The 27436-nt window shown below is 37.6% G+C and overlaps 3 protein-coding genes, 1 long non-coding RNA gene and 1 pseudogene across 7 annotated transcripts in view; 4 read left to right on the forward strand and 1 right to left on the reverse strand.

The window, feature by feature from the left end:
• Positions 1–20945, forward strand: part of LOC126624322 (G-type lectin S-receptor-like serine/threonine-protein kinase At1g61550) — a 31974-nt gene extending 11029 nt beyond the window's left edge. The window contains exon 9 of the transcript XR_007624050.1: positions 20854–20945. The gene's annotated coding sequence lies outside the window, so the exon portion shown is untranslated. The remainder of the gene's footprint in view (positions 1–20853) is intronic.
• Positions 1–25884, forward strand: LOC126622952 (uncharacterized). Its single transcript, XM_050291618.1, has 6 exons — positions 1–103; positions 727–800; positions 971–1052; positions 23151–23310; positions 24963–25036; positions 25799–25884. The coding sequence occupies exons 2-6, from the start codon at positions 762–764 to the stop codon at positions 25882–25884; spliced, it is 441 nt and encodes a 146-aa protein (XP_050147575.1). The 5' UTR covers positions 1–103; positions 727–761.
• Positions 11018–16921, reverse strand: LOC126624363 (uncharacterized). 3 transcript variants are annotated; one of them, XR_007624072.1, is made up of 6 exons: positions 16418–16921; positions 15610–16183; positions 13129–13198; positions 12784–12851; positions 11850–11955; positions 11021–11357 (listed from the first exon to the last, which is right to left on the reverse strand). It is a non-coding gene; the product is annotated as an uncharacterized LOC126624363 (long non-coding RNA). The 3 variants fall into 3 exon arrangements; XR_007624074.1 differs by having other exon boundaries at positions 11018–11955; positions 16079–16183; XR_007624073.1 differs by lacking the exon at positions 13129–13198 and having other exon boundaries at positions 11018–11955.
• On the forward strand, positions 17307–20945 carry LOC126624323 (G-type lectin S-receptor-like serine/threonine-protein kinase At1g61550; annotated as a pseudogene).
• Positions 22686–27436, forward strand: part of LOC126624315 (G-type lectin S-receptor-like serine/threonine-protein kinase At1g61480) — a 72125-nt gene continuing 67374 nt past the window's right edge. The window contains exon 1 of one of the 2 annotated variants that reach the window (XM_050293373.1): positions 22686–22747. The gene's annotated coding sequence lies outside the window, so the exon portion shown is untranslated. Of the gene's footprint in view, positions 22748–23479; positions 23546–27436 lie in introns of those variants that run through there. The other variant, XM_050293375.1, reaches the window with a different exon arrangement.

The following is a 27436-nucleotide window of genomic DNA, read 5'->3' on the forward strand; positions in this document are numbered from 1 at the left end:
TGTGCACTTTCTTTTGGCAATGGATACATTCTTCAACAGGAGCGTGTTATTCTGGTTTGTTACTTTGCTGCGGAAGCGAGTTGCTCTGTGCTAAAGGAGGATGGTGAGTCGAAATTCTTGGCCCTATTTAAGGTTATCAGATGCTATTCATTGTGATTTGCAAGGTTTCCCAAAATAACAACATTCAAAACAATGGGGTGGTTTCGCTTTTCACAAATTTACATTGGTTGTCATCTATAAATGTTATACAATACTGAGTTCCAAACTTTATCTCTGGCATTTTAGTGCATTTTAGATAGGATACAGTTATGGCCGAATAGCTATGTAATTTTTTTTCTCTTTTTTTTCTTTCCTTTCGCTATTATTAGATGCATAGTACAGGGTAGACAAGCTTAGTGGTTTTCCTAAATAACGAGAAATTTTGGAATAGAAAACATGATGGGATTTTAGGAACTACCCATGGGCTGTAGTTTTCCCCATTTGTAATTAGCAATTTCTTTAATCATGTTAGTTTGATACTGTTTCGGTGCTCAGAAAATTTAAGGATTTAAAATATCATGGGTTAGGGGTTTTAAGAAATACCCAAGTTCTATAGTTTAGCGCCTTTGTTCTTATTAGGATTCTTCAACTTTGATTTGGATCAATTTTGGGTCTGCATGTTGTAATTGAGGTTAAAATTCAAAAGTTTTGTAAATCTTTGATTGATTGATCAAGTTTACGGTATAGATGATGGAAGAATTTGTCGCCAAGGGTTTGAGAGAATGGTGGTTTTACAGGAATTGAAGCTCTGGCTCTCGATTGTGAGTTCCATAAATATTTGATTGTGCAAATATACAATGATTTGTATTTTATGTCGGTGATCAAAATGTGATCATAATCAATATTTATCTATAGATAAATAACTGAGTTCCAGAGATGGAATAGGTATGAGTGGTTATTGAAATCAGTTCTGTTGTGTTTTTTTCTGCAGGAGAAGCAAGAAATTACAATTGAAAAAGCCATGCGTAATAAGCGGAAATTTATCACCATTGTGAAAGGGCTGCACCTTTTTGGTGAGCTATCTGTGTATTATATCCTTTGTCTTTCTATTTGGAGATTCTTATTTTAATCCTACCTTAATAGGTAACTGCAATTTACTTTTGGATTTGATTCTTCACTGATGGGATGTTGTGGGGGCGTGATTTGGGGGAGATAGGGGGGGTTGGTTGCAAAGAGAGAGTGAGGGCGGGTGCACGATTAGGGGGACAGAAAGAGTTGATTGGGTGCACGGTTTGAGGGTAGGGTTGGGGGAAAGAGTGTGTTGGCTGCAGAGAGAGGGTGGGGTTGAGGGATTGTATCTTCCCTCTTTGTCACATCTCTTCTTCTTGCATTTACCCTTTCCTTCCATTTGGGATTGTGTTGGAGGTTTTGTTGTAGCCTGTGATTCTACGTGTGGTTGTTTAATTTAGTTTTGTTTTCAATTTCAGGAGACCCTGGTTTTTTGTTTTTTGGGGCTTTTGTTTGCAGCCTCCAAAGCTGTCTCCGCTCACACCCTATGATAGCAGTGGTGAGCTTCCCTTTCAAAGATTCATTCTTTCCAATATTTAGGGATTATGAAGTGATTTCTTTGCTTAATTTGGGATTGTGGTTACTTTTTTCTTATAATAAAAATCTCTGTATGCCACCTGGAAGCTTCCCTTTCAAAGATTCTTTCTTTCCAGTATTTAGGGATTATGAAGTGATTTTTCTGCTTAATTTAGGATTGGGGTTACTTTTTTCTTTTAACACAAAAACTGTGCATGCCACCTGGAACAGTAATTGGGTTTTGGGGTTTGTTGCAATGAAGGATTTAAGATTTTCCCAATATAATTGTGGTGTTTAGGTTTTTGAAACTTGGGCTTTTCCCTGTGTATTATGGTGTTTAATGTTTATTAGTATTTTTTGGGTATTTAATCTTCTCTTTTTGATTACCAAGTTGAAGTTTTTAATTAATTTTTGTTGATTTGATTTGTGAGTTTTGTAAAAAATGAAGCAAAGTTCAAAGTCAAGAGGGAAAAAAAGCATAGATTCCGGTTCACAATTGAACAGTCTGCAATTAAATTCAAAGATTGTTGGTTAAGCTTTCGCTTTCTTCTATGTATAATTTCTTTGAGAAGTGATATTGGTTGGTGGTTTTGCAAGAGATGATGTCAAATTCATATTTGGACAAAGAAAATAATATGCATGTTTGCTAAAGTCATAGATTTGCTTTCCACTCCCCTCCAATTGATATTTCGAGCTGATCGAGTTTTGTTTTGGTGTTTAATTTCAGGACTTCTCAGGTTGATTGCGACCTGAGTAATCAGAAACAGAAAAAAAAGGGAAAGAAGTGATTCAATTGGAAATTGCTCTTCAACAAAAATCCAAAATTTCTCTTCAACAAGTGGGTTAAGTGTAAAGTCATTCAATCGGTTCTTTTATATTCCCGGCTTTTATTTGCATATGTTTTTATTTCTCATATTTTCATTTTTGTGCAATTAATTTACTACTGTGTAAATATATTGGAAGATTATTTTTGAAGTGAAAATTGCCTTTTTTTTTCTTCTCATCTGTAGTGTGTGCTCCATGAAAACCACACGTGTTCATTTTTTCCCTTAAGTTTAATGAATACATGTGATGCATGTGGGAATCCTAATACATGTGATACAGCCCACCTGTGTATCAGACGGGTGCACTGAAACACTATGTGTTCATTTTTGAAATGATAATGCTTAAAGTGTTTTGCACATTGCTTGGAAGTTTTTACTGATAATTAGACTAATAAATTATCAACATTCTCTAAATGGGATTTCACATGATATCAAGTAAACCCAAATACTTAGAATTGAATAGTATTTTTGGAAAATAAACACCCTTTTGTGTGAGTTTGTATACAGGATTTATTTTCTTTGTGTTTCATGAGTGTATATATCCAAGCTATAAAGGATATGTATGAAGGAGCAAAGACTGCCGTAAGAACTCATGAAGGACAAACCAAAAGCTTTCCCATAACTGTAGGATTACATCAAGGCTCATCCTTAAGTCCTTACCTTTTTGCGTTGGTAATGGATGAGTTAACACGACATATTCAAGATGATATTCCTTGGTGTATGCTTTTCGCAGACGATATAGTGTTGATAGATGAAACTCAGGAAGGGGTAAATGCAAAGCTTAACCTTTGGAGAGAAGTGTTGGAATCTAAAGGTCTTCGCCTAAGCCGATCAAAGACAGAATATATGGAGTGCAAGTTCAGTGCAAATGGAGGCCAAAACGAGTTAGGGGTGAGGATCGGAGATCAAGAAATACCAAAGAGCGACCGTTTTCGTTACCTAGGATCTATCTTGCAAAAGAACGGAGAATTAGATGGAGATCTCAACCATAGAATACAAGCTGGATGGATGAAGTGGAAGAGTGCATCCGGCGTGTTGTGTGACCGCCGTATGCCACTGAAGCTCAAGGGAAAATTTTATAGGACGGCAATAAGGCCGGCGATGCTGTATGGCACAGAATGTTGGGCGGTGAAACATCAACACGTACACAAAATGGGTGTAGCGGAGATGAGGATGCTTCGTTGGATGTGTGGGCACACGAGAAAGGATAAGATTAGGAATGAGGATATCCGGGGTAAAGTAGGAGTAGCCGAAATTGAAGGAAAGATGAGAGAAAATCGGTTACGGTGGTTTGGACATGTGCAAAGAAGGCCTACTGACGTTCCGATTAGAAGATGCGACTATGGGACAGAGGTTCAGGGCCGAAGGGGTAGAGGAAGACCTAGGAAAACTTTGGAAGAGACTCTAAGAAAAGACTTAGAGTACTTGGATCTAACGAAGGACATGACACAGGATCGAGCACAATGGCGTTCTAAGATTCATATAGCCGATCCCACTCAGTGACTTGGATTTTCCAAGTCTCCAACCGAGAAGTTTTCCTCATTCGGGAAATTAAGAGAACACTACCCCAACCTACATGCTCCACTCAGAAAGCTTCAACATACAAGCTTTAACAAAAGAAAATTCAAAGAACTTAGCGAAGAAGGCTTTGGTGTATTTAACACAATACGTTGAAATGAAGGAAATCTTATTTATTGATATCCCCGATAAGCTACAAATATGTACATATACATGAGTCAAAATAAGCACACAAGAGGGAGCCTTCACAAAGGTTGCTTAGGAGAAGTCTCAGCAGTCGGTAGAGCCCCAGAAAGAGAAGGCACCGGAGGGGGATCATTTGGAGCCTCAGTACTGGACAGAACCCTAGAAGGAGGAGGCATCAGAGGTTGATCATTTGGAGCTTCATTACGCGGTACAGCCCCAGAAGACGAAGGCAATAAATGCCTTTGGAACAAACCCACAAATCTCTGATGATCAAGTAAAACCTGACCATCAGTTTCCTTCATCTGGTCAAGCTTCCTCTTCATGTTTGTAGCATAGTCATGTGCGAGCCGGTGCAACTGTTTATTCTCATGCTTGAGCCCTCTAATCTCCTGTTTGAGACTCATCACTTCAGCCGCCAATGATTCAACTTGGCGGGTTCGAGCAAATAGGCGTTGGGCCATATTAGACACAGAACCTGCACACTGAACACTGAGAGCCAGCGAATCCTTAACAGCTAACTCATCAGACCGTTTGGAAAGTAGTCTGTTATCTTTGGGAGTGAGAAGGTTCCTGGCCACCACCGCAGCGGTCATATCATTCTTCATCACGGAATCCCCAACGGTAAGAGGACCAGTAGGGGAGACGAAGGATGGGCGCCATATGTTGTCTGGAGAAGGCGGGGCTGCCTCTTCAACAAGGTTCAAGTCAAAACGACGGTCGGAGGGGCCAGACATTTTCAAAGGTGTTGAAAAGAGAAGAGGTCGGACAAATCAAGGTCTTAGAAGTGCAAGAATGAAGCTTCTACTGGTGGAGATTCAAGTGTGCTTTGGAACTTAATGCCAGCCCCTATAAAAATCTGCACTCGACGAAGCTTCAGAAATCGAAGAGGCGCCTGCTCAGAAATCGAAGAGGCGTTTGCTTTCTCAAAAGCTGGGCTGCTTAGAGATCACGAGGGTTGATCTCAGAAATCGAAGAGGCGTTTGCTTTCTCAAAAGTTGGGCTGCTCAAAGACCACGAAGGCCGATCTCAAAAATCGAAGAGGCGCTCGCTTTCTCAAAAGCTGGGCTCCCCAGAGACCACGAGGGCCGATATCAGAAATCGAAGAGGCACCTACTTTTCCAGCCTTTTCCAGCCTTGTCAGCACCTGTCACACGCACACTCAGTTTTGCGGAAATTATGGGCATTCTGTCAAAGACTTCTGGGGAAGTAGAAAACACATGAATCTTACTGTTCAATCACCCACTTCCCACATGCAACAATAGCTCATGGGTACCACAGATAACTTTGCCAAAGTTCTCTGCCAAAGTTGAGCACGTGAAGCTTGCAGCTCCCACTACATCGCTCTGACCAAGAAGGGTAAAAGAATAGCAAAGAAACAGCACTAACAAAGTTTAGACCCATAAATTTTGAAGGTCTAGATACCATATTATTACCCACAAGGGTAAAGGAACAGTACCACTGCTGGATAATTGGAAAGTCCCTGTGTGTCAACCTCTGTGCTTCGTGGCAAGGTAGACTAGCAAACATGCCCAACCTTTACTCACATTCGAGAAAACACTCCCAATAAGATTGCTTGCTCCAAAATCGAAGAGGCACCGTCCTCCGAATCTCGAGAGCCAGACTCCCAACATGACTACTTTCTTAAAAATCAAAGAGAGGGTAAAGGAACAGTACCATTGCTGGATAATTGGAAAGTCCCTGTGTGTCAACCTCTATGCTTCGTGGCAAGGTAGACTAGCAAACATGCCCAACCTTTACTCACATTCGAGAAAACACTCCTAACAAGATTGCTTGCTCCAAAATCGAAGAGGCACCGCCCTCCGAATCTCGAGAGCCAGACTCCCAACATGATTACTTTCTCAAAAATCGAAGAGACACTGCTCCCCGAATCTCGAGAGCCAGACCCCCAGCATGATTGCTTTCTCAAAAATCGATGAGGCATCGTTCTCCGAATCAATCGAAGAGGCGCTCGCTTTCTCAAAAGCTGGGCTGCTCAGAGACCACGAGGGCCGATCTCAGAAATCGAATAGGCACCTACTTTTCTAGCCTTGTCAACACCTGTCACACGCATACTCAGCTTTGCAGAAATTATGGGCATTCTGTCGAAGACTTCTGGTGAAGTAGAAAGCACATGAATCTTACTGTTCAATCACCCACTTCCCACACGCAACAATAGCTCATGGGTACCACAAATAACTTTGCCAAAGTTGAGCACGTGAAGCTTGCAGCTCCCACTACATCGCTCTGACCAAGAAAGGTAAAAGAATAGCAAAGAAACAGCACTAACAAAAGTTTAGACACATAAATTTTGAAGGTCTAGCTACCATATTATTACCCACAACTGTAAAGGAACAGTACCACTGCTGGATAATTGGAAAGTCCCTGTGTGTCAACCTCTGTGCTTCGTGGCAAGGTAGACTAGCAAACATGCCCAACCTTTACTCACATTCGAGAAAACACTCCCAATAAGATTGCTTGCTCCAAAATCGAAGAGGCACCGTCCTCCGAATCTCGAGAGCCAGACTCCCAACATGACTACTTTCTCAAAATCGAAGAGAGGGTAAAGGAACAGTACCACTGCTGGATAATTGGAAAGTCTCTGTGTGTCAACCTTTGTGCTTCGTGGCAAGGTAGACTAGCAAACATGCACAACCTTTACTCACATTCGAGACAACACTCCCAACAAGATTGCTTGCTCCAAAATCGAAGAGGCACCACCCTCCGAATCTCGAGAGCCAGACTCCCAACATGATTACTTCCTCAAAAATCGAAGAGACACTGCTCTCCGAATCTCGAGAGTCATACCCCCAGCATGATTGCTTTCTCAAAAATCGAAGAGGCATCGTTCTCCGAATCTCGAGAGCCAGATACCACAGACCACTTTTTCAAAGTGCTCTGACAGAGTTAAAACATGTGAAACTGGCAGCTCCCACTACCGTGCTATGACCAAGCAGGGTAAAGGAATAGCATTACTACTTGTTGTTAGGGAGACTCCTATATATGTCGACCTCCATCCCCAACGGACAGGTAGACCTGCAAAAATGCTCAACCCTTCATCATATCTGAGAGGGCACTCCCAACGAAGCCTTTCGAAATATTTAGCTTTCTTTCCCCCGATAATACCTCTGCAAACAAGCTATACTAGAGCAAGAATATCTCATATCATCAGGGTTAAAAGCAAGAGTATCCCATATCATGCTTTTTCCCTGTCTTTTCTTTTGGCCTTGTTTTTACCTGCAAGACAAGGAGAAAGAGAGCAATCAGTCAGCACTTGGAATCAAGCTTCCAGCCAGGAACTGACTGCCTGGAACCCCTTACCTGATTACTTACCTGGCATTGCTCTCGAGTACTCATCTTCAACATCTTATGTTTCCAGGGAAGATTCCGCATCTGCTTGAGGAACAGATAGGGCAAGTGCGAAGGATACAAGGAAGCATGTGGAGACAAGCGTAACAGCACACGTGCCGATACATTCATTACTCTGTCAAAAGCAAAAGTATCCCATATCAGCAGGGTGGAACGTACTCTAGATTTGATGGACTTGTTTTGACCCTCAAATTCTTCAGTCGGCCTTATACTCTGGAGGAAACCAGAAAACCCTCCAGCTCAGTTCAAGAATAAGCCTGTGGAAAGTTACTTCTTCAAAAGCAAAAGTATCTCATATCATCTCTTCTCATTTTTCTTCTCTTTATCCTTCATGCTGCTGCAAGATGGGGAGAAGGTGAACAATCAGTCGGAGCTCTGATTGCTTACCTTGTCTGTCACCTCTTTCAGCAGACCCCCTAGCTCGGCGACTTGGAGGACTCCTACTACATGGTTTGTATCGCGCTTGACCAAGCCTGAAACTACAAGTAAGCTTCAAGTGAAATTGATACATTACCTTGTGCATCTCCACCAGTTAAAGATACCACCCTTGGATGGAGGAAGAGTACTTCCAGAGAAGATGCCACATCTACCTATGAGACAGATAAGGCAAGTCAAGACGACACCACACTCCGATACTTAGAAGTTTCGTGATTACGAGATCATTCTCCCACAATATTTCCTAATGTCATTTGTACTAAATCATTCACTTGTACTCACTAAATGAGAGCTTGAACCTATGTACTTGTGTAAACCCTTCACAATTAATGAGAACTCTTCTATTCCGTGGACGTAGCCAATCTGGGTGAACCACGTACATCTTGTGTTTGCTTTCCTATCTCTATCCATTTATATACTTATCCACACTAATGACCGGAGCAATCTAGCGAAGATCACAAAAAGCGATCGTTTTCGCTACCTAGGATCTATCTTGCAAGAGAACGGAGAATTAGATGGAGATCTCAACCATAGAATACGAGCTGGATGGAAAGAGTGCATCCGGCGTGTTGTGTAACCGTCGTAGGCCACTGAAGCTCAAGGGAAAATTTTATAGGACGGCAATAAGGCTAGCGATGTTGTATGGCACAGAATGTTGGGTGGTGAAGCATCAACACGTACACAAAATGGGTGTAGCGGAGATGAGGATGCTTCGTGGGATGTGTGGGCACACGAGAAAGGATAAGATTGGGAATGAGGATATCCGAGGTAAAGTAGGAGTAGCCGAAATTGTAGGAAAGATGAGAGAAAATCGGCTCCGGTGATTTTGAACATGTGCAAAGAAGGCCGACTGACGTTCCGGTTCGAAGATGTGACTACGGGACAGAGGTTCAGGGCCGAAGGGGTAGAGGAAGACCTAGGACAACTTTGGAAGAGACTCTAAGAAAAGACTTAGAGTACTTGGATCTAACGGAGGACATGACACAAAACCGAGCGCAATGGCGTTCTAGGATTCATATAGCCGACCCCACTTAGTGGGAAAAGGCTTTGTTGTTGTTGTTGTTGTTGTGTTTCATGAGTGTAAATTGTTAGTAATTTTCAATATTCTTTTGACTTTTTAATCTGCAAAATCAAATTACTCATGGAATTTGTAGCATACAATCAATTTCTTTTTAGTTGGGTTTAGATGATATTGATTGTGATGTTATAAAGCTCCTTTGTAACGTTAGGTTGAAAATCATATGAATAGATTCTTTATTTGGTTAGTTCAATCTGTAACAAATGAGATTTTGTTGGATGTTTCAATCAAAATTTGATCTTTTTGTTTTTTTGTGAAATTATAATGGAATCACAAATCAAGTATATCGTAGATTTTTGGTTGCATTCATCGTCCCACAACTATTATATTGTCTCTTGACTGGATGGATTTTTATAATTTGCAGGATCTACGATTGCAATGCTTTCAATACATGCATTAAGGAGAGGGCTACTACTCTTATGGAGCTTCTTTGGCATGGTAAGTTGAAGTTGCATGTCCTTTTTTTTTCGTTCATAGAATTCATTATCTTGCTATCTTGGCAATTAGCAATGTCTGAAAATTGGTAAAAGTATGAATAAATGTGTCGAAATTTGAATCGTACACATGAAAGTGAATTTAACAACTCTAACTTACATTTCTTAATAATTTGATCCGTCTTTCTTTCATTTGTGTTAGAAGAATATATTATGATGTAAAGCTTAAATTTTGGGCACTTAAATATATGTCTTTGTTTTTGGCAATTACAATCACTCGCATGAAAATCCAATTGGATTTGTTCTGGTCTGAAAGAAATTTTCTTTGTTTGATTATTGATTAATTTATGTGGCGGGAGTTTAGTTTTTGCTTTTCTGCCTGTGTATATTTGACTTGAAATGGACAGTTCAGTTTGCTATATATAAATTTGTAATCGAGAAGCTCAAAGGAGAGGTAAATTAGAAACAAAGGAAGGAGTGTGATGGAGTTGATAGTTTACGGAGTTTACTTGGATTTCTACATTATGTCCATAGTATTGATAGATCATTGAGACTGACTGTTTGGTTGATGAATCACTAATTTGAAATACTTAATTGTAACTTTTCTTTAATTCCTTTTCCTTTTGTATTTTCATTGGATTCTTTTAATTTTTTTTTGCTTGATCTATCTTAAGAATGTTTGCATCTTAATACTTTAAATATGTTAATTTGTCCTTGTTTATGTAAAGTTTTCTCTAATGTCAATATGGCTTTTTCTCAATCTTCAGATGGTGACTATTTGGCAACTTCTGCAAACTTGGCTACTCAGCCTTTGAAATACAAAGTTGAGGATGAGAGGAACCAGATGAGCTAGAATTGGGTTTGTATAATTCTAAATTATTCGTTTCGTTACCGAAAGAAAATATGGTTGCCCAATCCAGTTTAGTATTTTCATGGTCCTAAACATTTTCCTTTGATACCAGTTTGTTTTGATACCTTATATTTATCTTGGCTCACAGTGTAACGTTTAACGATTGAATCTGTGCGACGGTTTGGTAGTTTTTTCAGAAACTTACTATTCCTGCCAAATGCTCAAATATTATTTCTTCCACGTTTCTGCTTGCCCTTTTTGTGTGTTTTCCCCCATGCAATGGGCTGACCACTTGACACTATTGAGTATAATACTGATGGCACAATACGATCTACAAATGAATGCTTTCTTATAGCATGCACTAGCAAGGGTGCCCGCACGTTGCTGCGGGATTGAAAATTGTACTGAAAATTGTATAACACATATAGAAGTTCTAAAAAAAATTATATATATGTATATATAGTAGACAATACTGTTTACATACATGTACAAATTTATTTACAACTCTACCAATAATAAGAAACAAAATAGGTGTTAATGGGCCGAATGAAGCTTATGGTTATAAATTGTCAAATTCCATACATGTCAAACTTCATTTAGAAAACTGAAAACCATAAAGAACAAAGTGATAAACACACAGACGGTTCACAATATGAAACCGTTGCTTCACTAAATAAACAGTACCCAAAAAAATCATATATATATATATATATATATATATATATTTTTTTTTTTTTTTTGGCTGCAAAAGAACAGTGGAAAAAGAGAAACAAAATATTTATTTCTATTTTATATTATGTGGAAAAAAAACTTGGAAGAAGAAGCAATAGCGAAAAGATCATATTTATTTCAATTTTTTAGACACAGAAATAGTACAAAATACACATTTAAAAAAAAAACCTAAAACCCATTTCACCTTTGTGGGTTTTCTATATATGGGAAACAAAATGGCTGTTAAAAGATGCCTAAAAATATTTCTACTCCTTTTTGTACAGTTTTTCTAGAGCTAAACAGAAATCAACAATGAAGGCACATTCTGAGAAAGTATTGATGAAAACACATAATACACATACCTCCTTAAATCTTTCCTCCTTTTGCTCAGCCTGTATTTGGAATAGATCAGTGAAGAATGAAACCCAAAAGTAAATTGCAGTTTCTTATATCAATCTTCTTGGAAAAGACTAACAAAATTGTTTCTTAAGTTAATAATATGTATATAAGTAGGATTGTGCTTAATTTTCTCTAATTAAATAAATGGTTTGCACAATTTAGAACATGATCACAAAAGCATAACAAAAAAAATTTCCAGAGCCTAAAGTGCCTTTTGAAAATTAGTCCTACATCGAAAATCTACAGAGGGAAAAATTGTGAACCCAAATTAAAGCTTCTTCTCTCACTCGTAAGAAAAATGGAAACTCTATATGGAAAATAACTGAAATTATGCATTATCAAAAGTGGATCAAAACTCTAAATAGATTATCTTAATGTGTAGGAGATCGTTGTTAGAATTCGGAAACAATTGAAACTTCATTTTAAACACAAACGTAATCAATTGATTTATATTCAAATGGAAAGAAAGTATCAGTCAGTTTTACCTATCTTTTGTTTAGTGTCGCTCCATTTCTTTTTTTGATTAAAAGCTTGAATTTTTACTTTCTTTCCATTCCCCTGCTGCATAACAGTTTAGTAGCTCTTGTTTACCTAAAACAAATTGAAAATCATTTCGGGAAAACAACTAAGCCTTTGGTTATTAGATTCTTGGTAGGCAAAGCAAGAAAATTACACACAACAAAACTATTAAAACTTTAAAACCCACTTCCCAAATCAGGTTCTCTAACTGACTAATGATCATATTGGATATAAATTATCATCCCGAACAGTGTAATGGCTGATTTTTTTTATTTTTTTTTGGACATTCTAGTGAACTTTGCCAATAGAAGTTCAAATGAGAAACAAATGAGTGAGTGGCTAACCCAAAAAAGGTCAAATGAACTTTGCCAATAAAAATTTTGAAGCAATTCATTTTCAGAAACAAAAATCTGAAAGAGAACACATGAAGGGGAAACCAACTTTAAATTTCATACTATTTGGCCTACTCCTTACCTATTTAAAATGCACTGAAGAAACAGAAGTCAGGACTACAAAACACGACATGAACTTTTTCAAGTATATGTGATCTTAATGTGAGTCATACAACATACTATTAGTACAGTAAAAATATATATTTACATGTAAATATATACTGTAAAAATATACAAACTGTGTTTGTATGAGCAAGGCAGGGGTTTGCAAACTCTGTTTGTTCCTTCAAACAGGCATAAAAGGGTCTCGAGTTTTGCCAATTACCCCACAATTGCAAATAATTTAACCTTATTCTATTCTAATTCTAAAAAGTAGGTGTCAATCAAATTATTAAGTCAGCAAAACCGAACGAAAAAAAATTGTTAAAGAAAGAGAAACATAATTGTTCATCTTGGATTTTGGAAATAAAATAAAATAAACTTTAGAAATATAGAATAAAGAGGTCACCTATTATTTTGCGCATGTATCTTTGCAACTCACACACACAGTTCTGATAATGTTTGCTTGTCTGTGATCTGCATAAAGACATTTTTGCCAAGAGTTATTAGCTTTTTCTGACACGCCCCGACCCTGATATTACCCGAATACCAGGATAGGCACGTGCTGGCCGACACCCAAGGGTGACGAAAGCCATTTATTAAATGCAAAAGCTGAGAATAAAGAATAAATACGGGTTATGAATTAAAAAAAACAATGAATTAACAATTTAGGAACGTGTTCAGAGCATACAACTAAACCTAGTCACTAACAAGAATTAAGATAAGATTGAATGAACAAAGGAATGGGTCCTACCCCGAGATGACTCGGAGATGCCGCTGTGGAAGTACCTTGATGCCGGGATTGTATGCCTTGATTCAAATTCCTGAATGGGGGCGCAAAACAAGGGTGAGTGGACCAAGTTTATATACATACATAATACGAAAACAACTATAAACATACTAACCCCCACAGTTAAGATAATGAAAACTACTAAATAATAAGTGATAGGTTTCTCAAAACCTCTAGCATGCCATAAAAACAATTCATATCTCTCTGCAAATCAATCTCAGAAAATCATATCAGAAATCATATCAGGAAGCATAACACAAGTTGTGCTGCTAGTGAGTGCACTGAATAACAATACTCCCGGCCCAATGCCTGTCTTCGTGTCCCTCAGCCTTTCGCTAGGGATTATTTCTCCCGGCCTCAATGCCAACACCAGATCCTCACCTCAGGCGGCATATTGTTTACTAGGTACGCACAAAACATAATTCATCTCTAAAATACAACTTCGTAGCATAAATTCATCGATCCTCTATACTACGAAGAGGTGTTCGAAAGTCATTTGGATCACATTCTTAGAATCCTATCGTCATCGATCAGATAGTCTACCAGAATGAGGGTTCTATAGAAAATACAATATAATGAAAATAGTTCAAAAAATATATATAATCAATCATAATTAAATTATCATGCTTCCTGTAAAGTATTCTTCAAATCAATAATTCTGCAAGGCATGCTATTAAATTATGCAATTCTATCAATAAAACATGCAATTTTTGAAGGTGGTCCACTGACAGTATTTAGCCGCCAAAAGCTGCGCCACTAGCGAAGACGGAAACGTTGCAATAATTGCCCCTAAGCACATAAAGGGTACAATTAGTCAAACCCTACTCAAACGATTAAATTTGGGAAAACGGACTTAAAAAACGGGTCCAGAACGTCGAAATTAGCCTAGGAAGGGTTTCCACACGAAAATCCAAAAAGTCAACTCTAAAGTCAACGTTGACCGGGGGTCAACGATCAAATTAGGTCTAACGGGTTTTAGGCTTGAATCCGGATTAGGGTATAGAGTTTAAATAAATAGGGAAGTGGGTTTTAGGGTTTTAATAGGTTTTAGGAACCTAGGGTTTTTGGGTTAAAAAGATATTAGGGTGAGAATTGGGGTTTGAGCTTTAGCCCAAACACATACGCACACACGGCATGCATGTGCATGCATAACACACACACACGCCTAAACACACACACACACTTACCACAAAGGCCCTAAGGCCTTAATAAAGAACAGGGCTTTAAGCCCTTTAAAAGGAACCGGCCCAAGGCCGAATATATATAAGGCCCGAGGCCTTATGGGGTTTTTAAAACAATTGACAAAATAAAATAAAATAAAAACAAATGGGCTTGGGGTTTAACGGGCTTAAGGCCCGACGGGAAAAGAAAGGGAAGGCCGGATGGCCTTGGTTTGCAGAGACAGAAGGCCGGAAATTGGCCGGAAAACCACACCCACTTTAAATGACCATAACTTTGTCAATACTTAACGAAATCAAGTGAAACAAGAACTAAAGTTGTAGCCCTTGAAAAGACGAAGATAATAGTACCTCAAAAGACGTCTAACTAGCCGTATTTTGGCCGGAAAACGCCTCGAAAGCCTCGGAGGTCACCGGAAACTGGGTAAGATTTAAATGAGTATAACTTCTTTAATATTCAACGAAATTGAGTGAAACAAAAAGGAAAGTTGTAGCTCTCAGCGAGACGAAGAGATTGATACCTTGCATGCCGGTCAACTCACCGTGGTTTGCCCGGAAATTGCCTCGAAAGTGGCGGGTTTCTCGCCGGAAATCTGGGGAAGTCTCCCCGACGTATTTTCGTGTCCAAACCTTCATCAAAATCACATGCATGCATCGTCAACAATCGAAAAATCTAGGAAAAACTCGCTGGATGTCCTATTTCCTGGGTTTGCCGATCTCGTTGCGACGGGAGAGAGAGACAAGGACGAGGTTTGACGATGATGATGATGTTCTCGAGCAGCTGTGTGTGTGTGATCACGGTGCAAGAGAAAAATAGAGAGATGAGAGTGTTTTTCGAGTGACAGAGGGAAAGAAAGTTTCAGAAAATGAGGGAGGAAGGAGATTCACGGGTTGGGTAATTGACCTAACCTTGGGCCTTAAGTTAAAACACAAAGGGCTGGGCCTAAATAACAAAACCCACATGATGGCAAACATGTAATTTACTTTAAAAATTGGAACGGGTTATTACATTTTCCAACCTTTCAAACAAAATTACATTCTCTCACTGATATGGAATTAAATTGAAAGTAGAGCTCAAATAAAGTTTGAGGAGTTCAACAATATTTTCTCATCCATTTAAAGGGATTTAACAATATGAAATTACATCAAACTTCAATCAAGTTGCATAGGTAATCCATATAATCAATATGGATTCCGCAGGGAGCTAAGGGAGAAATATCAATTCGGGCTATATATATCAAACATATCAAAGAAAAATCTATCTCACTTCTTACTGGGTTGACTGTTATTGTTGCCGACCAGTTACGACAGTAGTGATTGCTGCAAAGTCAAGAGTATTTGCAAGATAGAAAGAAAAAAAACAAAGGCAATAAGAAGCAAAAGTTAAATTATGAAAGAAAGAGAGAAATTGACTAATGAGCATTGAGTTTGTATGGAATTTCTTTCTAAATACTTTGCATTTAGAAGTTGTGAATCTTAATTAGGTTTCATTTCTTAGTCTTACATACTTTGTAATTTTTGCAGGACCCTCATAGTTGCTAATGCTAAGGATTGTCAAGTTGTGCTTGGTGGTGGGTAGAGCAACAGAGATGTCAAAGACCACAAACCAAATTGTAAATAAGAAAGACTAAGAATTGAGAGCCTTGGCGGTGTCATATATGACGGCTATCTCAATGGTCAATTAGTCAAACACAAACTTCAAAACTCAAAACCTTAGGCACCCAGAATAAATATACCTGTATAGTCTCAGGAGAAGCCAACTGACAAAGAATTTCTGGGTTTTGCATCATCTCCCTTAATTAAGAATTGGATTCGTGCTGCTGCGGTATTGGGGTTGGAATCTAGAATTTGCAGTCAAATAATGTTAAGAAAGAATAAATTTCATCCTCAAACTTATTTTATTAACAGAGAAATTAAAAACAAATTCAAGGCTTGAAAATAAAATATAAAAAAAATAAATTCAAAAGAAATCAAAACAAATAAAGATTCTAACATTTCTTAAGAACTATTCAGTAAAGGATCAAAAAATCATGCAGTGAAACAAATTTGAGAAAATAAAGGGAACCAAATTTGACCTGAGTATTGCTTTACCCACAGACCCAAACCAAATCCCTAAATATTACGCAACACAAAACCATAGAAATCACCAGAATTGAAGACCAGTGCCATTGAGATCACCCACACAGCGACGACCTTCGATCATTGTCACCGATCTTCATCGCCAAAACCCTTTTACATACGGGACCTGAGAACGAAAACCCACCAAGAAAATCTCAAGAAGAGGGGAAGATGAAAGATTATGGTTCTTTCAATAGAGAAGGAGAGTTAGAGGAAGACTGAGAGATGAGAGGAGAGAAGACAGCGAAGTGAGAGAGAGAGAGAGGTGGAGACGGAAGGAAATGTCAAGAAGAATTGGAAGTAGAGCCTTCGACGATGATCGACGCGTGGGTAGCCTAAGAGGGAACTGAGCAACACGTGTATAAGAGGATAGAACTAAAAAGAAGATGGAACACTACGATGATCAACGCGTGGAAAGCATGTACTGAAAAGGTAGAGGAAAATCAATAAAAAAAAAATTATACCAGAGACGGAGGAATGAGAGATGGGCATCCAGCAAGGACAAAACGGATTTCTTACTGTAGCAAAGTGTGAATAGTACGGGGACCGAAGCAAAAACCAAGGGCAGTTTCGCCCTTTTACTGTTGGTGAACAGTACCCCTACTCACAGGATGAACTGGGGAACTGAACTTTAGTAGATATAAATATCCATATATAGCAAGCAAAATTTTACTTCATTGGTTCTTAGGTACTACATCGTCTTTTAAATTATTGTGTGTAGAAATTATTTATGTGGTTAAGGTTGGTGCATTCAAGTTCCGCAGCAACGCGCGAACATTTTTGCTAGTTTAACCTATATATGTATGTATGTGTGTGTGTATGTATATGATATTTTTGGTTTGCAGGAGATCCAACTGCTCTCAGTTCGCCACGTGAGCGAGAAGCTAGAGGTAGCATTCTCATAATGAACGTTAGGTGTGTCCAGAAGGAGCCAAAATCTATATCAAAGTCTTCTGCATGACTTTGACTGCATTAATTGAAGTTTACCTAGTAGTCTAATATTCTTGCAACGTGAATCATCCACATACTATTGAGAAATTTCTTTCATCTGAATTTTAGCCCAAAGCAGTATTTCAATGTTTGATCGTATTGCTTTTCAGGGAATTTTTAATCATTCAGATGCAAATTAGAACCGAAAGTAGTGTTAGTGCTATGAATTCCTCCATGTTCTTCCTATTCTTCTTCAGCTTGCTTCTTCTGTCACGGCACCATTGTGCCGAAGTTTACGAGATAAGTCCTGCACAACCATTATCAGAGGGACAAACTCTTGTCTCCCCCCGCCATGTTTTCGAATTGGGATTCTTCAGTCCTAATAATAATTCCGGTAATAACAAGTATGTGGGGATATGGCACAAGAGTATTTTTCCTCGAAAAATTGTATGGGTGGCCAACAGAGAAAAGCCGATTGCAGCTTCAGACACCTTGGCTAGTTTGAGAATAAGCAGCAAGGGGAATCTGGAGCTTGTAGATGGAAAACAGAATCCTCTTTGGTCAACGAATATTTCGGTGCTATCTAATGGTTCAGCTGCATCTCTTTTAGACACCGGAAACTTTGTCGTAAAAGATGATGTCGGAGCTGAGCCGTTGTGGCAGAGTTTTGATTATCCTAGTGACACATTTCTACCAAGTATGCGGCTGGGGTTCAATAGCAAATCTGGAGAGACGAATTTCCTGACTTCCTGGAAAAGTGAGAGTGATCCATCGACGGGGATGTTCATGGTTGGATTGACACCACAGGTGCCATCACAGATTGTAATTTGGATTAATGGATCAACTCCCTACTGGAGAACCGGGCCATGGGATAAATCAAAGTTCATCGGGCTACCAGGTACAAATGATGCATATACAAGTGGATTCAGATTAGATGATAATGCAGAGGAAGGAACAAAGTATTATTCTTATAGTTCTTATAATTACGGGGACGTTTTGGCGTACTCAGACATCTCTTCAGACGGTACACTTAAGTTTATGAATTCGGAACGTGGAGAGTACTGGATTCTTGACTTTTTAGCACAAAATAATTCATGTGATAAGTATGCAGCATGCGGACCTTTCGGGGTTTGCAAACGTTCTGAATCTCCAACAACTCCAATATGCAAGTGTTTGAAAGGGTTTGTACCAAAGTCACACGAGGAATGGAGCAAAGGAAACAGGACAGGAGGGTGTGTGAGGCAAACCGAATTGTTTTGTGAGACTAATACAAGTCAGTCAGTCGCTTCGAGAAGAAATGAAGACGGGTTTTTGAAGATGACGCAGTTAAAAGTACCAGATTTTCATGAATATATCAAGTTTTCAGATGCACAGAAGTGCAGGACACAGTGCCTAAAAAATTGTTCTTGCCTGGCTTATGCACATGTTGATAACATAGGATGTTTGGTCTGGTCCAAAGGCCTTCTTGATATACAGGAATTTGCCTATGGTGGAGAAGATCTTTTTATTCGCCTGGACCGCTCAGAACTCGGTAAATAATAACATTGCTTGTACAGCTCCAATTAGCTAGCTATATGTTTTACACAACTTTTCTGTTACAAATACAATTTTTTCAGGTGAAGGAAAGCCAATAAAGTTAATTGCCAGCCTCGCAGCAATTTGTTTGATTGGCATCTTGGGTGCCCTAGGGTTCGGTTTCCACAGGTTGCAAGCTAATAATAAAAAGGGTAAGAGAATGAGATGAATGTGATTGATATGAGCAAACTAGCAAAAAAATGCTTGGTTTGATTTGAATTATTTGTTAGTCCGCTGATCTGACTCGGTTTATGATTCTTATGTTTTCCATATCAGGAAACGCCAGATTAACTGATACAATTGAGAACGGAAGAGACACTCTTCAAGAATACATTGGAAAGCATGATCCATCAGAGCTGGTCATCTATAATTTCGATAGCATAGTAATCGCAACGAACAATTTCAGTATCACAAACAAACTCGGGGAAGGAGGATTTGGCCCTGTTTACAAGGTGATTGCGCATTCTTTTTTTTCTCTAGCTATAGTATATTATCACAACAGCTATAAGCCTACAAGTATACAACTGCAAGATACAGATATGAATCTAATGATTAATTTTTCGCCGGCCTTGTGTAGGGTAAGATGCAAGAAGGGAAGGAAATAGCGGTAAAAAGACTATCTAGTAGCTCAGGGCAGGGCATGGAAGAGTTCAAGAATGAAGTGCTGTTGATCTCCAAACTCCAACATCAAAATCTTGTTAGGATCTTGGGTTGCTGCGTTAAAGATGACGAGAAGTTACTGATTTATGAGTTCATGCCAAACAGAAGCTTGGATACTCTTCTATTCGGTTAGTTTCTTTCACTGGCACTCTTTATGCCTTGCTACAATTTCTTTTCGTTAGCCGTCGTGTTCTTTAACTAAGGTGTTGGTGATCTCTGTTCTATTTGTTTTAAATTGTACATTTTTAATGGGTATTGTGATTAGATCCAACACAGAGAGCAGTGCTTGATTGGGGTAGACGCTTCAATATTATTCAGGGTGTCGCTAGAGGGCTTCTTTATCTCCATCGTGATTCTTGTTTGAAAATAATACATAGAGATTTGAAAGTCAGTAACATTCTCTTGGATGACAAAATGAACCCAAAGATATCAGATTTTGGGTTGTCACGAATCGTTGAAGCGACATAAAGTCCAGCAAATACTCACAAGGTTGTGGGAACATTGTAAGCATTATTTCTTTTCCTCTTCTTGGAAGAACATTTTTTTTAAGACAGTACACAAAGAAGCAATATTATAGCTAAATACTAATTAATAAATTGTTTGTTAGTGGTTATATGTCTCCGGAGTATGCCATGGGCGGAATGTTTTCTGAAAAATCTGATGTCTATAGCTTCGGCATCTTGCTATTGGAGATTATTAGGGGCAGGAAGAGTACCAGCTTCTATCACAACGAAGAACAGCTAGGCTTCCTATCTTATGTAAGCTCACATTCTAAATCTGATAAATTTTGAAGTTATGAGCAGATCAGTTTAGAAATTGTAGCCAATATATATGAATTTTGTCAGGCATGGCATTTATGGAATGAAGGCAGGGGATTGGAATTTGTAGATGAAGTGTTGGCCGATTCTTTTTCCTCATTAGAAGCAACGAGATGCATGCATATCGGGCTTCTTTGTGTGCAGGACAAGGCTGCAGATAGGCCTTCCATGCTGGATGTCGTTTTCGCGCTAAGTAATGAGAAGGATCTTCCACCACCTAAGCAGCCTATATTTACAAATTTCGAAAACTCATCAGTCTATGATCCTCACCCACATTACAACTACATTTTCTCTGTGGATAACGCTACCATAACAATGATTGCAGGACGATAAGCAATCCCATACCGTCGCATCACAATGCGACGAATTTGTACCATTATTTTGAAAAGTTCTTACACAAGTCAAGTTAGGGCTAGTTTGGTATTGTTGTGCTTTTAAAAAAAAATTTGTATTGGATTGTGAAAATAAACAGCCATGAAATAAAGCATTAATGTGTTTGGTAGACTATAGTTGTAAATGTACTTTTGGCAAAAAAAGCAATGTTACAATGTTTAGTAGATATTTATGTAAAACAACTTTAACCGTGAAAAATGACCAAAAATGACATAGTACTACATGTGCTATAAATTTAATTGTTTGACAAACAATGGTCAATTATTAAATATACTTTGTTGTTTGTAAAATATTTATATCTTAATTTAAATCTATTCTAAATTATAATTAGTACACAAAATACTTTAAAACATTAAAATCTTTTAAACTGAATAATAAGAATGATCAAAAGATCTTCAATACTAATTACTTTAGTCTAAAGTGGGAGGGGGAATTAGTGATAACACCTAAGACCTTGGAGGGAGTGAGTGGCCAATGATCATACAAAAACAGACACCTTGCTTTCCAAATGTGCCAGCACATAAAAGCAACATATGAGAGTAAATACATTCGATCTCCACACGAACCAACAGATAAATTTGATAATGAAAATCCACCCAATTTGAGACTTCATAGGAGCTTACTTTAAAGTTGTTTGCAGGAATACGGAGCCCCTGGTACCTAAGACCGTAGCTCATCAGTCGTCCCATTGGCGTCCTCCTTCTGCGCCATACTTCAAAATTAATGTAAATGCTAGTTGGTCAGCTCTATCGAGATCTGGTTATGTGGGGATTGTTATTCGGGATGCTGATGTTGAGGGTTCATTCATCGCTACGATTAGGCATGCCATTCATGCTTCGTTTGTAGGTGCTGCTGAAGCTCTGGCAATCTTGAAAGGTTGTGAGTTTGGTCTAGTAAGGGCTTAGAAAGGTGGTTGTTGAATCTTGACTCCTATGACTCCATTAGCTCTCTTTTGGGTTCGATTGAGAATGGCAGGCGGGAGGCTTACCCTTCCTTAGTTAATGCTAAACGGTTAGGGGAGTCTTTTCATGACTTTCGCTGGTCTTGGATCCCAAGATCAGCCAATATGGCAGCGAACTTGTTGGCATTGCGACGGTGTGCAGAGTTCCAAACTTTATCTCTGGCATTTTAGTGCGTTTTAGATAGGATACAGTTATGGCCGAATAGCTATGTAATTTTTTTTCTTTTTTTTTTACTTTCCTTTTGCTATTATTAGGTGCATAGTACAGGGTAGACAAGCTTAGTGGTTTTCCTAAATGACGAGAAATTTTGGAATAGAAAACATGATGGGATTTTAGGAACTACCCATGGGTTGTAGTTTTCCCCATTTGTAATTAGCAATTTCTTTAATCATGTTAGTTTGATAGTGTTTCGGTGCTCAGAAAATTTAAGGATTTAAAATATCATGGGTTAGGGTTTTTAAGAAATACCCAAGTTCTATAGTTTAGCGCCTTTGTTCTTATTAGGATTCTTCAACTTTGATTTGGATCAATTTTGGGTCTCCATGTTGTAATTGAGGTTAAAATTCAAAAGTTTTATAAATCTTTGATTGATTGATCAAGTTTACGGTATAGATGATGTAAGAATTTGTCGCCAAGGGTTTGAGAGAAGGGTGGTTTCACAGGAATTGAAGCTCTGGCTCTCGGTTGTGAGTTCCATAAATATTTGATTGTGCAAATATACAATGATTTGTATTTTATGTCGGTGATCAAAATGTGATCATAATCAATATTTATATATAGATAAATAACTGAGTTCCAGAGATGGAATAGGTATGAGTGGTTATTGAAATCAGTTCTGTTGTGTTTTTTTCTGCAGGAGAAGCAAGAAATTACAATTGAAAAAGTCATGCGTAATAAGCGGAAATTTATCACCATTGTGAAAGGGCTGCACCTTTTTGGTGAGCTATCTGTGTATTATATCCTTTGTCTTTCTATTTGGAGATTCTTATTTTAATCCTACCTTAATAGGTAATTGCAATTTACTTTTGGATTTTATTCTTCACTGATGGGATGTTGTGGGGGTGTGATTTGGGGGAGATAGGGGGGGTTGGTTGCAAAGAGAGAGTGAGGGCGGGTGCGCGATTAGGGGGACAGAAAGAGTTGATTGGGTGCACGGCTTGAGGGTAGGGTTGGGGGAAAGAGTGTGTTGGCTGCAGAGAGAGGGTGGGGTTGAGGGATTGTATCTTCCCTCTTTGTCACATCTCTTCTTCTTGCATTTACCCTTTCCTTCCATTTGGGATTGTGTTGGGGGTTTTGTTGTAGCCTGTGATTCTACGTGTGGTTGTTTAATTTAGTTTTGTTTTCAATTTCAGGAGACCCTGGTTTTTTGTTTTTTGGGGCTTTTGTTTGCAGCCTCCGAAGCTGTCTCTGCTCACACTCTATGATAGCAGTGGTGAGCTTCCCTTTCAAAGATTCATTCTTTCCAGTATTTAGGGATTATGAAGTGATTTCTCTGCTTAATTTGGGATTGGGGTTACTTTTTTCTTATAATAAAAATCTCTATATGCCACATGGAAGCTTCCCTTTCAAAGATTCTTTCTTTCCAGTATTTAGGGATTATGAAGTGATTTCTCTGCTTAATTTAGGATTGGGGTTACTTTTTTCTTTTAACACAAAAACTGTGCATGCGACCTGGAACATTAATTGGGTTTTGGGGTTTGTTGCAATGAAGGATTTAAGATTTTCCCAATATAATTGTGGTGTTTAGGTTTTTGAAACTTGGGCTTTTCCCTGTGTATTATGGTGTATAATGTTTATTAGTATTTTTTGGGTATTTAATCTTCTCTTTTTGATTACCAAGTTGAAGTTTTAAATTAATTTTTGTTGATTTGATTTGTGAGTTTTGTAAAAAATGAAGCAAAGTTCAAAGAGGGAAAGAAAGCATAGATTCCGGTTCACAATTGAACAGTCTGCAATTAAATTCAGAGATTGTTGGTTAAGCTTTCGCTTTCTTCTATGTATAATTTCTTTTAGAAGTGATATTGGTTGGTGGTTTTGCAAGAGATGATGTCAAATTCATATTTGGACAAAGAAAATAATATGCATGTTTGCTAAAGTCATAGATTTGCTTTCGACTCCCCTCCAATTGATATTTCGAGCTGATCGAGTTTTGTTTTGGTGTTTAATTTCAGGACTTCTCAGGTTGATTGCGACCTGAGTAATCAGAAAAAAAAAAGAAAAAGGGAAAGAAGTGATTCAATTGGAAATTGCTCTTCAACAAAAATCCAAAATTGCTCTTCAACAAGTGGGTTAAGTGTAAAGTCATTCAGTCGGTTCTTTTATTTTCCCGGCTTTTATTTGCATATGTTTTTATTTCTCATATTTTCATTTTTGTGCAATTAATATACTACTGTGTAAATATATTGGAAGATTATTTTTGAAGTGAAAATTGCCTTTTTTTTTTCTTCTCATCTGTAGTGTGTGCTCCATGAAAACCACACGTCTTCATTTTTTCCCTTAAGTTTAATGAATACATGTGATGCATGTGGGAATCCTGATACATGTGATACAACCCACCTGTGTATCAGACGGGTGCACTGAAACACCATGTGTTCATTTTTGAAATGATAATGCTTAAAGTGTTTTGCACATTGCTTGGAAGTTTTTACTGATAATTAGACTAATAAATTATCAACATTCTCTAAATGGGATTTCACATGATATCAAGTAAACCCAAATACTTAGAATTGAATAGTATTTTCAAAAAATAAACACCCTTTTGTGTGAGTTTGTATACAGGATTTATTTTCTTTGTGTTTCATGAGTGTAAATTGTTAGTAATTTTCAATATTCTGACTTTTTAATCTGCAAAATCAAATTACTCATGGAATTTATAGCATAAAATCAATTTCTTTTTAGTTGGGTTTAGATGATGTTGATTGCGATGTTATAAAGCTCCTTTGTAACGTTAGGTTGAAAATCATATCAATAGATTCTTTATTTGGTTGGTTCAATCTGTAACAAATGAGATTTTGTTGGATGTTTCAATCAAAATTTGATCTTTTTGTTTTTTTGTGAAATTATAATGGAATCACAAATCAAGTATATCGTAGATTTTTGGTTGCATTCATCTTCCCACAACTATTATACTGTCTCTTGACTGGATGGATTTTTATAATTTCCAGGATGTACGATTGCAATGCTTTCGATACATGCATTAAGGAGGGGGCTACTACTCTTATGGAGCTTCTTTGGCATGGTAAGTTGAAGTTGCATGTCCTTTTTTTTTTCGTTCATAGAATTCATTATCTTGCTATCTTGGCAATTAGCAATGTCTGAAAATTGGTAAAAGTATGAATAAATGTGTCGAAATTTGAATCGTACACATGAAAGTGAATTTAACAACTCTAACTTACATTTCTTAATAATTTGATCCGTTTTTCTTTCATTTGTGTTAGAAGAATATATTATGATGTAAAGCTTAAAATTTGGGCACTTAAATATATGTCTTTGTTTTTGGCAATTACAATCACTCGCATGAAAATCCAATTGGATTTGTTTTGGTCTGCAAGAAATTTTCTTTGTTTGATTATTGATTAATTTATGTGGCGGGAGTTTAGTTTTTGCTTTTCTGCCTGTGTATATTTGATTTGAAATGGACAGTTCAGTTTGCTATTTATAAATTTGTAATCGAGAAGCTCGAAGGAGAGGTAAATTAGAAACAAAGGAAGGAGTGTGATGGAGTTGATAGTTTACGGAGTTTACTTGGATTTCTACATTATATCCATGGTATTGATAAATCATTGAGACTGACTATTTGGTTGATGAATCACTAATTTGAAATACTTAATTGTAACTTTTCTTTAATTCCTTTTCCTTTTGTATTTTCATTGGATTCTTTTAATTTTTTTTGCTTGATCTATCTTAAGAATGTTTGCATCTTAATACTTTAAATATGTTAATTTGTCCTCTTTTATGTAAAGTTTTCTCTGATGTGAATATGCTTTTTCTCAATCTTCAGATGGTGACTATTTGGCAACTTCTGCAAACTTGGCTACTCAGCCTTTGAAATACAAAGCTGAGGATGAGAGGAACCAGATGAGCTAGAATTGGGTTTGTATAATTCTAAATTATTCGTTTCGTTACCGATAGAAAATATGGTTGCCCAATCCAGTTTAGTATTTTCATGGTCTTAAACATTTTCCTTTGATATCAGTTTGTTTTGATACCTTATATATTTGTTTTGATACCTTATATTTATCTTGGCTCACAGTGTAACGTTTAACGATTGAATCTGTGCGATGGTTTGGTAGTTTTTTCAAAAACTTACTATTCCTGCCAAATGCTCAAATATTATTTCTTCCACGTTTCTGCTTGCCCTTTTTGTGTGTTTTTCCCCATGCAATGGGCTGACCACTTGACACTATTGAGTATAATACTGATGGCACAATACGATCTACAAATGAATGATTTCTTATAGCATGCACTAGCAAGGGTGCCCGCGCGTTGCTACGAGATTGAAAATTGTACTGAAAATTGTATAACACATATAGAAGTTCTAAAAAAAATTATATATATGTATATGTAGTAGACAATACTGTTTACATACATGTACAAATTTATTTACAACTCTACCAATAATAAGAAACAAAATAGGTGTTAATGGGCCGAATGAAGCTTATGGTTATAAATTGTCAAATTCCATACATGTCAAACTTTATTTAGGAAACTGAAAACCATAAAGAACAAAGTGATAAACACACAGACGGTTCACAATATGAAACCGTTGTGTATATATATGATTTTTTTGCTGCAAAAGAACAAAGTGGAAAAAGAGAAACAAAATATTTATTTCTATTTTATATTATGTGGAAAAAAAACTTGGAAGAAGAAGCAATAGCGAAAAGATCATATTTATTTCAATTTTTTAGACACAGAAATAGTACAAAATACACATTTAAAAAAAAACCTAAAACCCATTTCACCTTTGTGGGGTTTCTATATATGGGAAACAAAATGGCTGTTAAAAGATGCCTAAAAATATTTCTACTCCTTTTTGTACAGGTTTTCTAGAGCTAAACATAAATCAACAATCAAGGCACATTCTGAAAAGTATTGATGAAAACACATAATACACATACCTCCTTAAATCTTTCCTCCTTTTGCTCAGCCTGTATTTGGAATAGATCAGTGAAGAATGAAACCCATAAGTAAATTGCAGTTTCTTATATCATTTGTTTGTACCATACTTGACCAATCCCGAAACTACTGAGCACCGGTCAACGTTATACCGTCAAGGATCCAGAAGAGCTTCCCTTCAATCAGGAGGCCAATCACAGCGCGACACGTGTCGACATCAGAAGCCAATCACAGCGCGACACGTGTCAACATCAGAAGCCAATCACAACATGACACGTGTCAATGTCAGAACAAAACTAGAAACTCTCTTCTATAAATAGGGGTCATACTCCCACAATAATCTCTAATGTCATTTTGTACTAAACTATTCACTAGAACTCACTAAACCAGAGCTTGAACCTATGTATTTGTGTAAACCCTTCACAATTAATGAGAACTCCTCTACTCCGTGGACGTAGCCAATCTGGGTGAACCACGTACATCCTGTGTTTGCTTCTCTGTCTCTATTCATTTACGTACT

This window comes from Malus sylvestris, chromosome 5 (assembly GCF_916048215.2).
Source record: "Malus sylvestris chromosome 5, drMalSylv7.2, whole genome shotgun sequence".
In the NCBI taxonomy this organism is placed as follows: domain Eukaryota; kingdom Viridiplantae; phylum Streptophyta; class Magnoliopsida; order Rosales; family Rosaceae; genus Malus; species Malus sylvestris.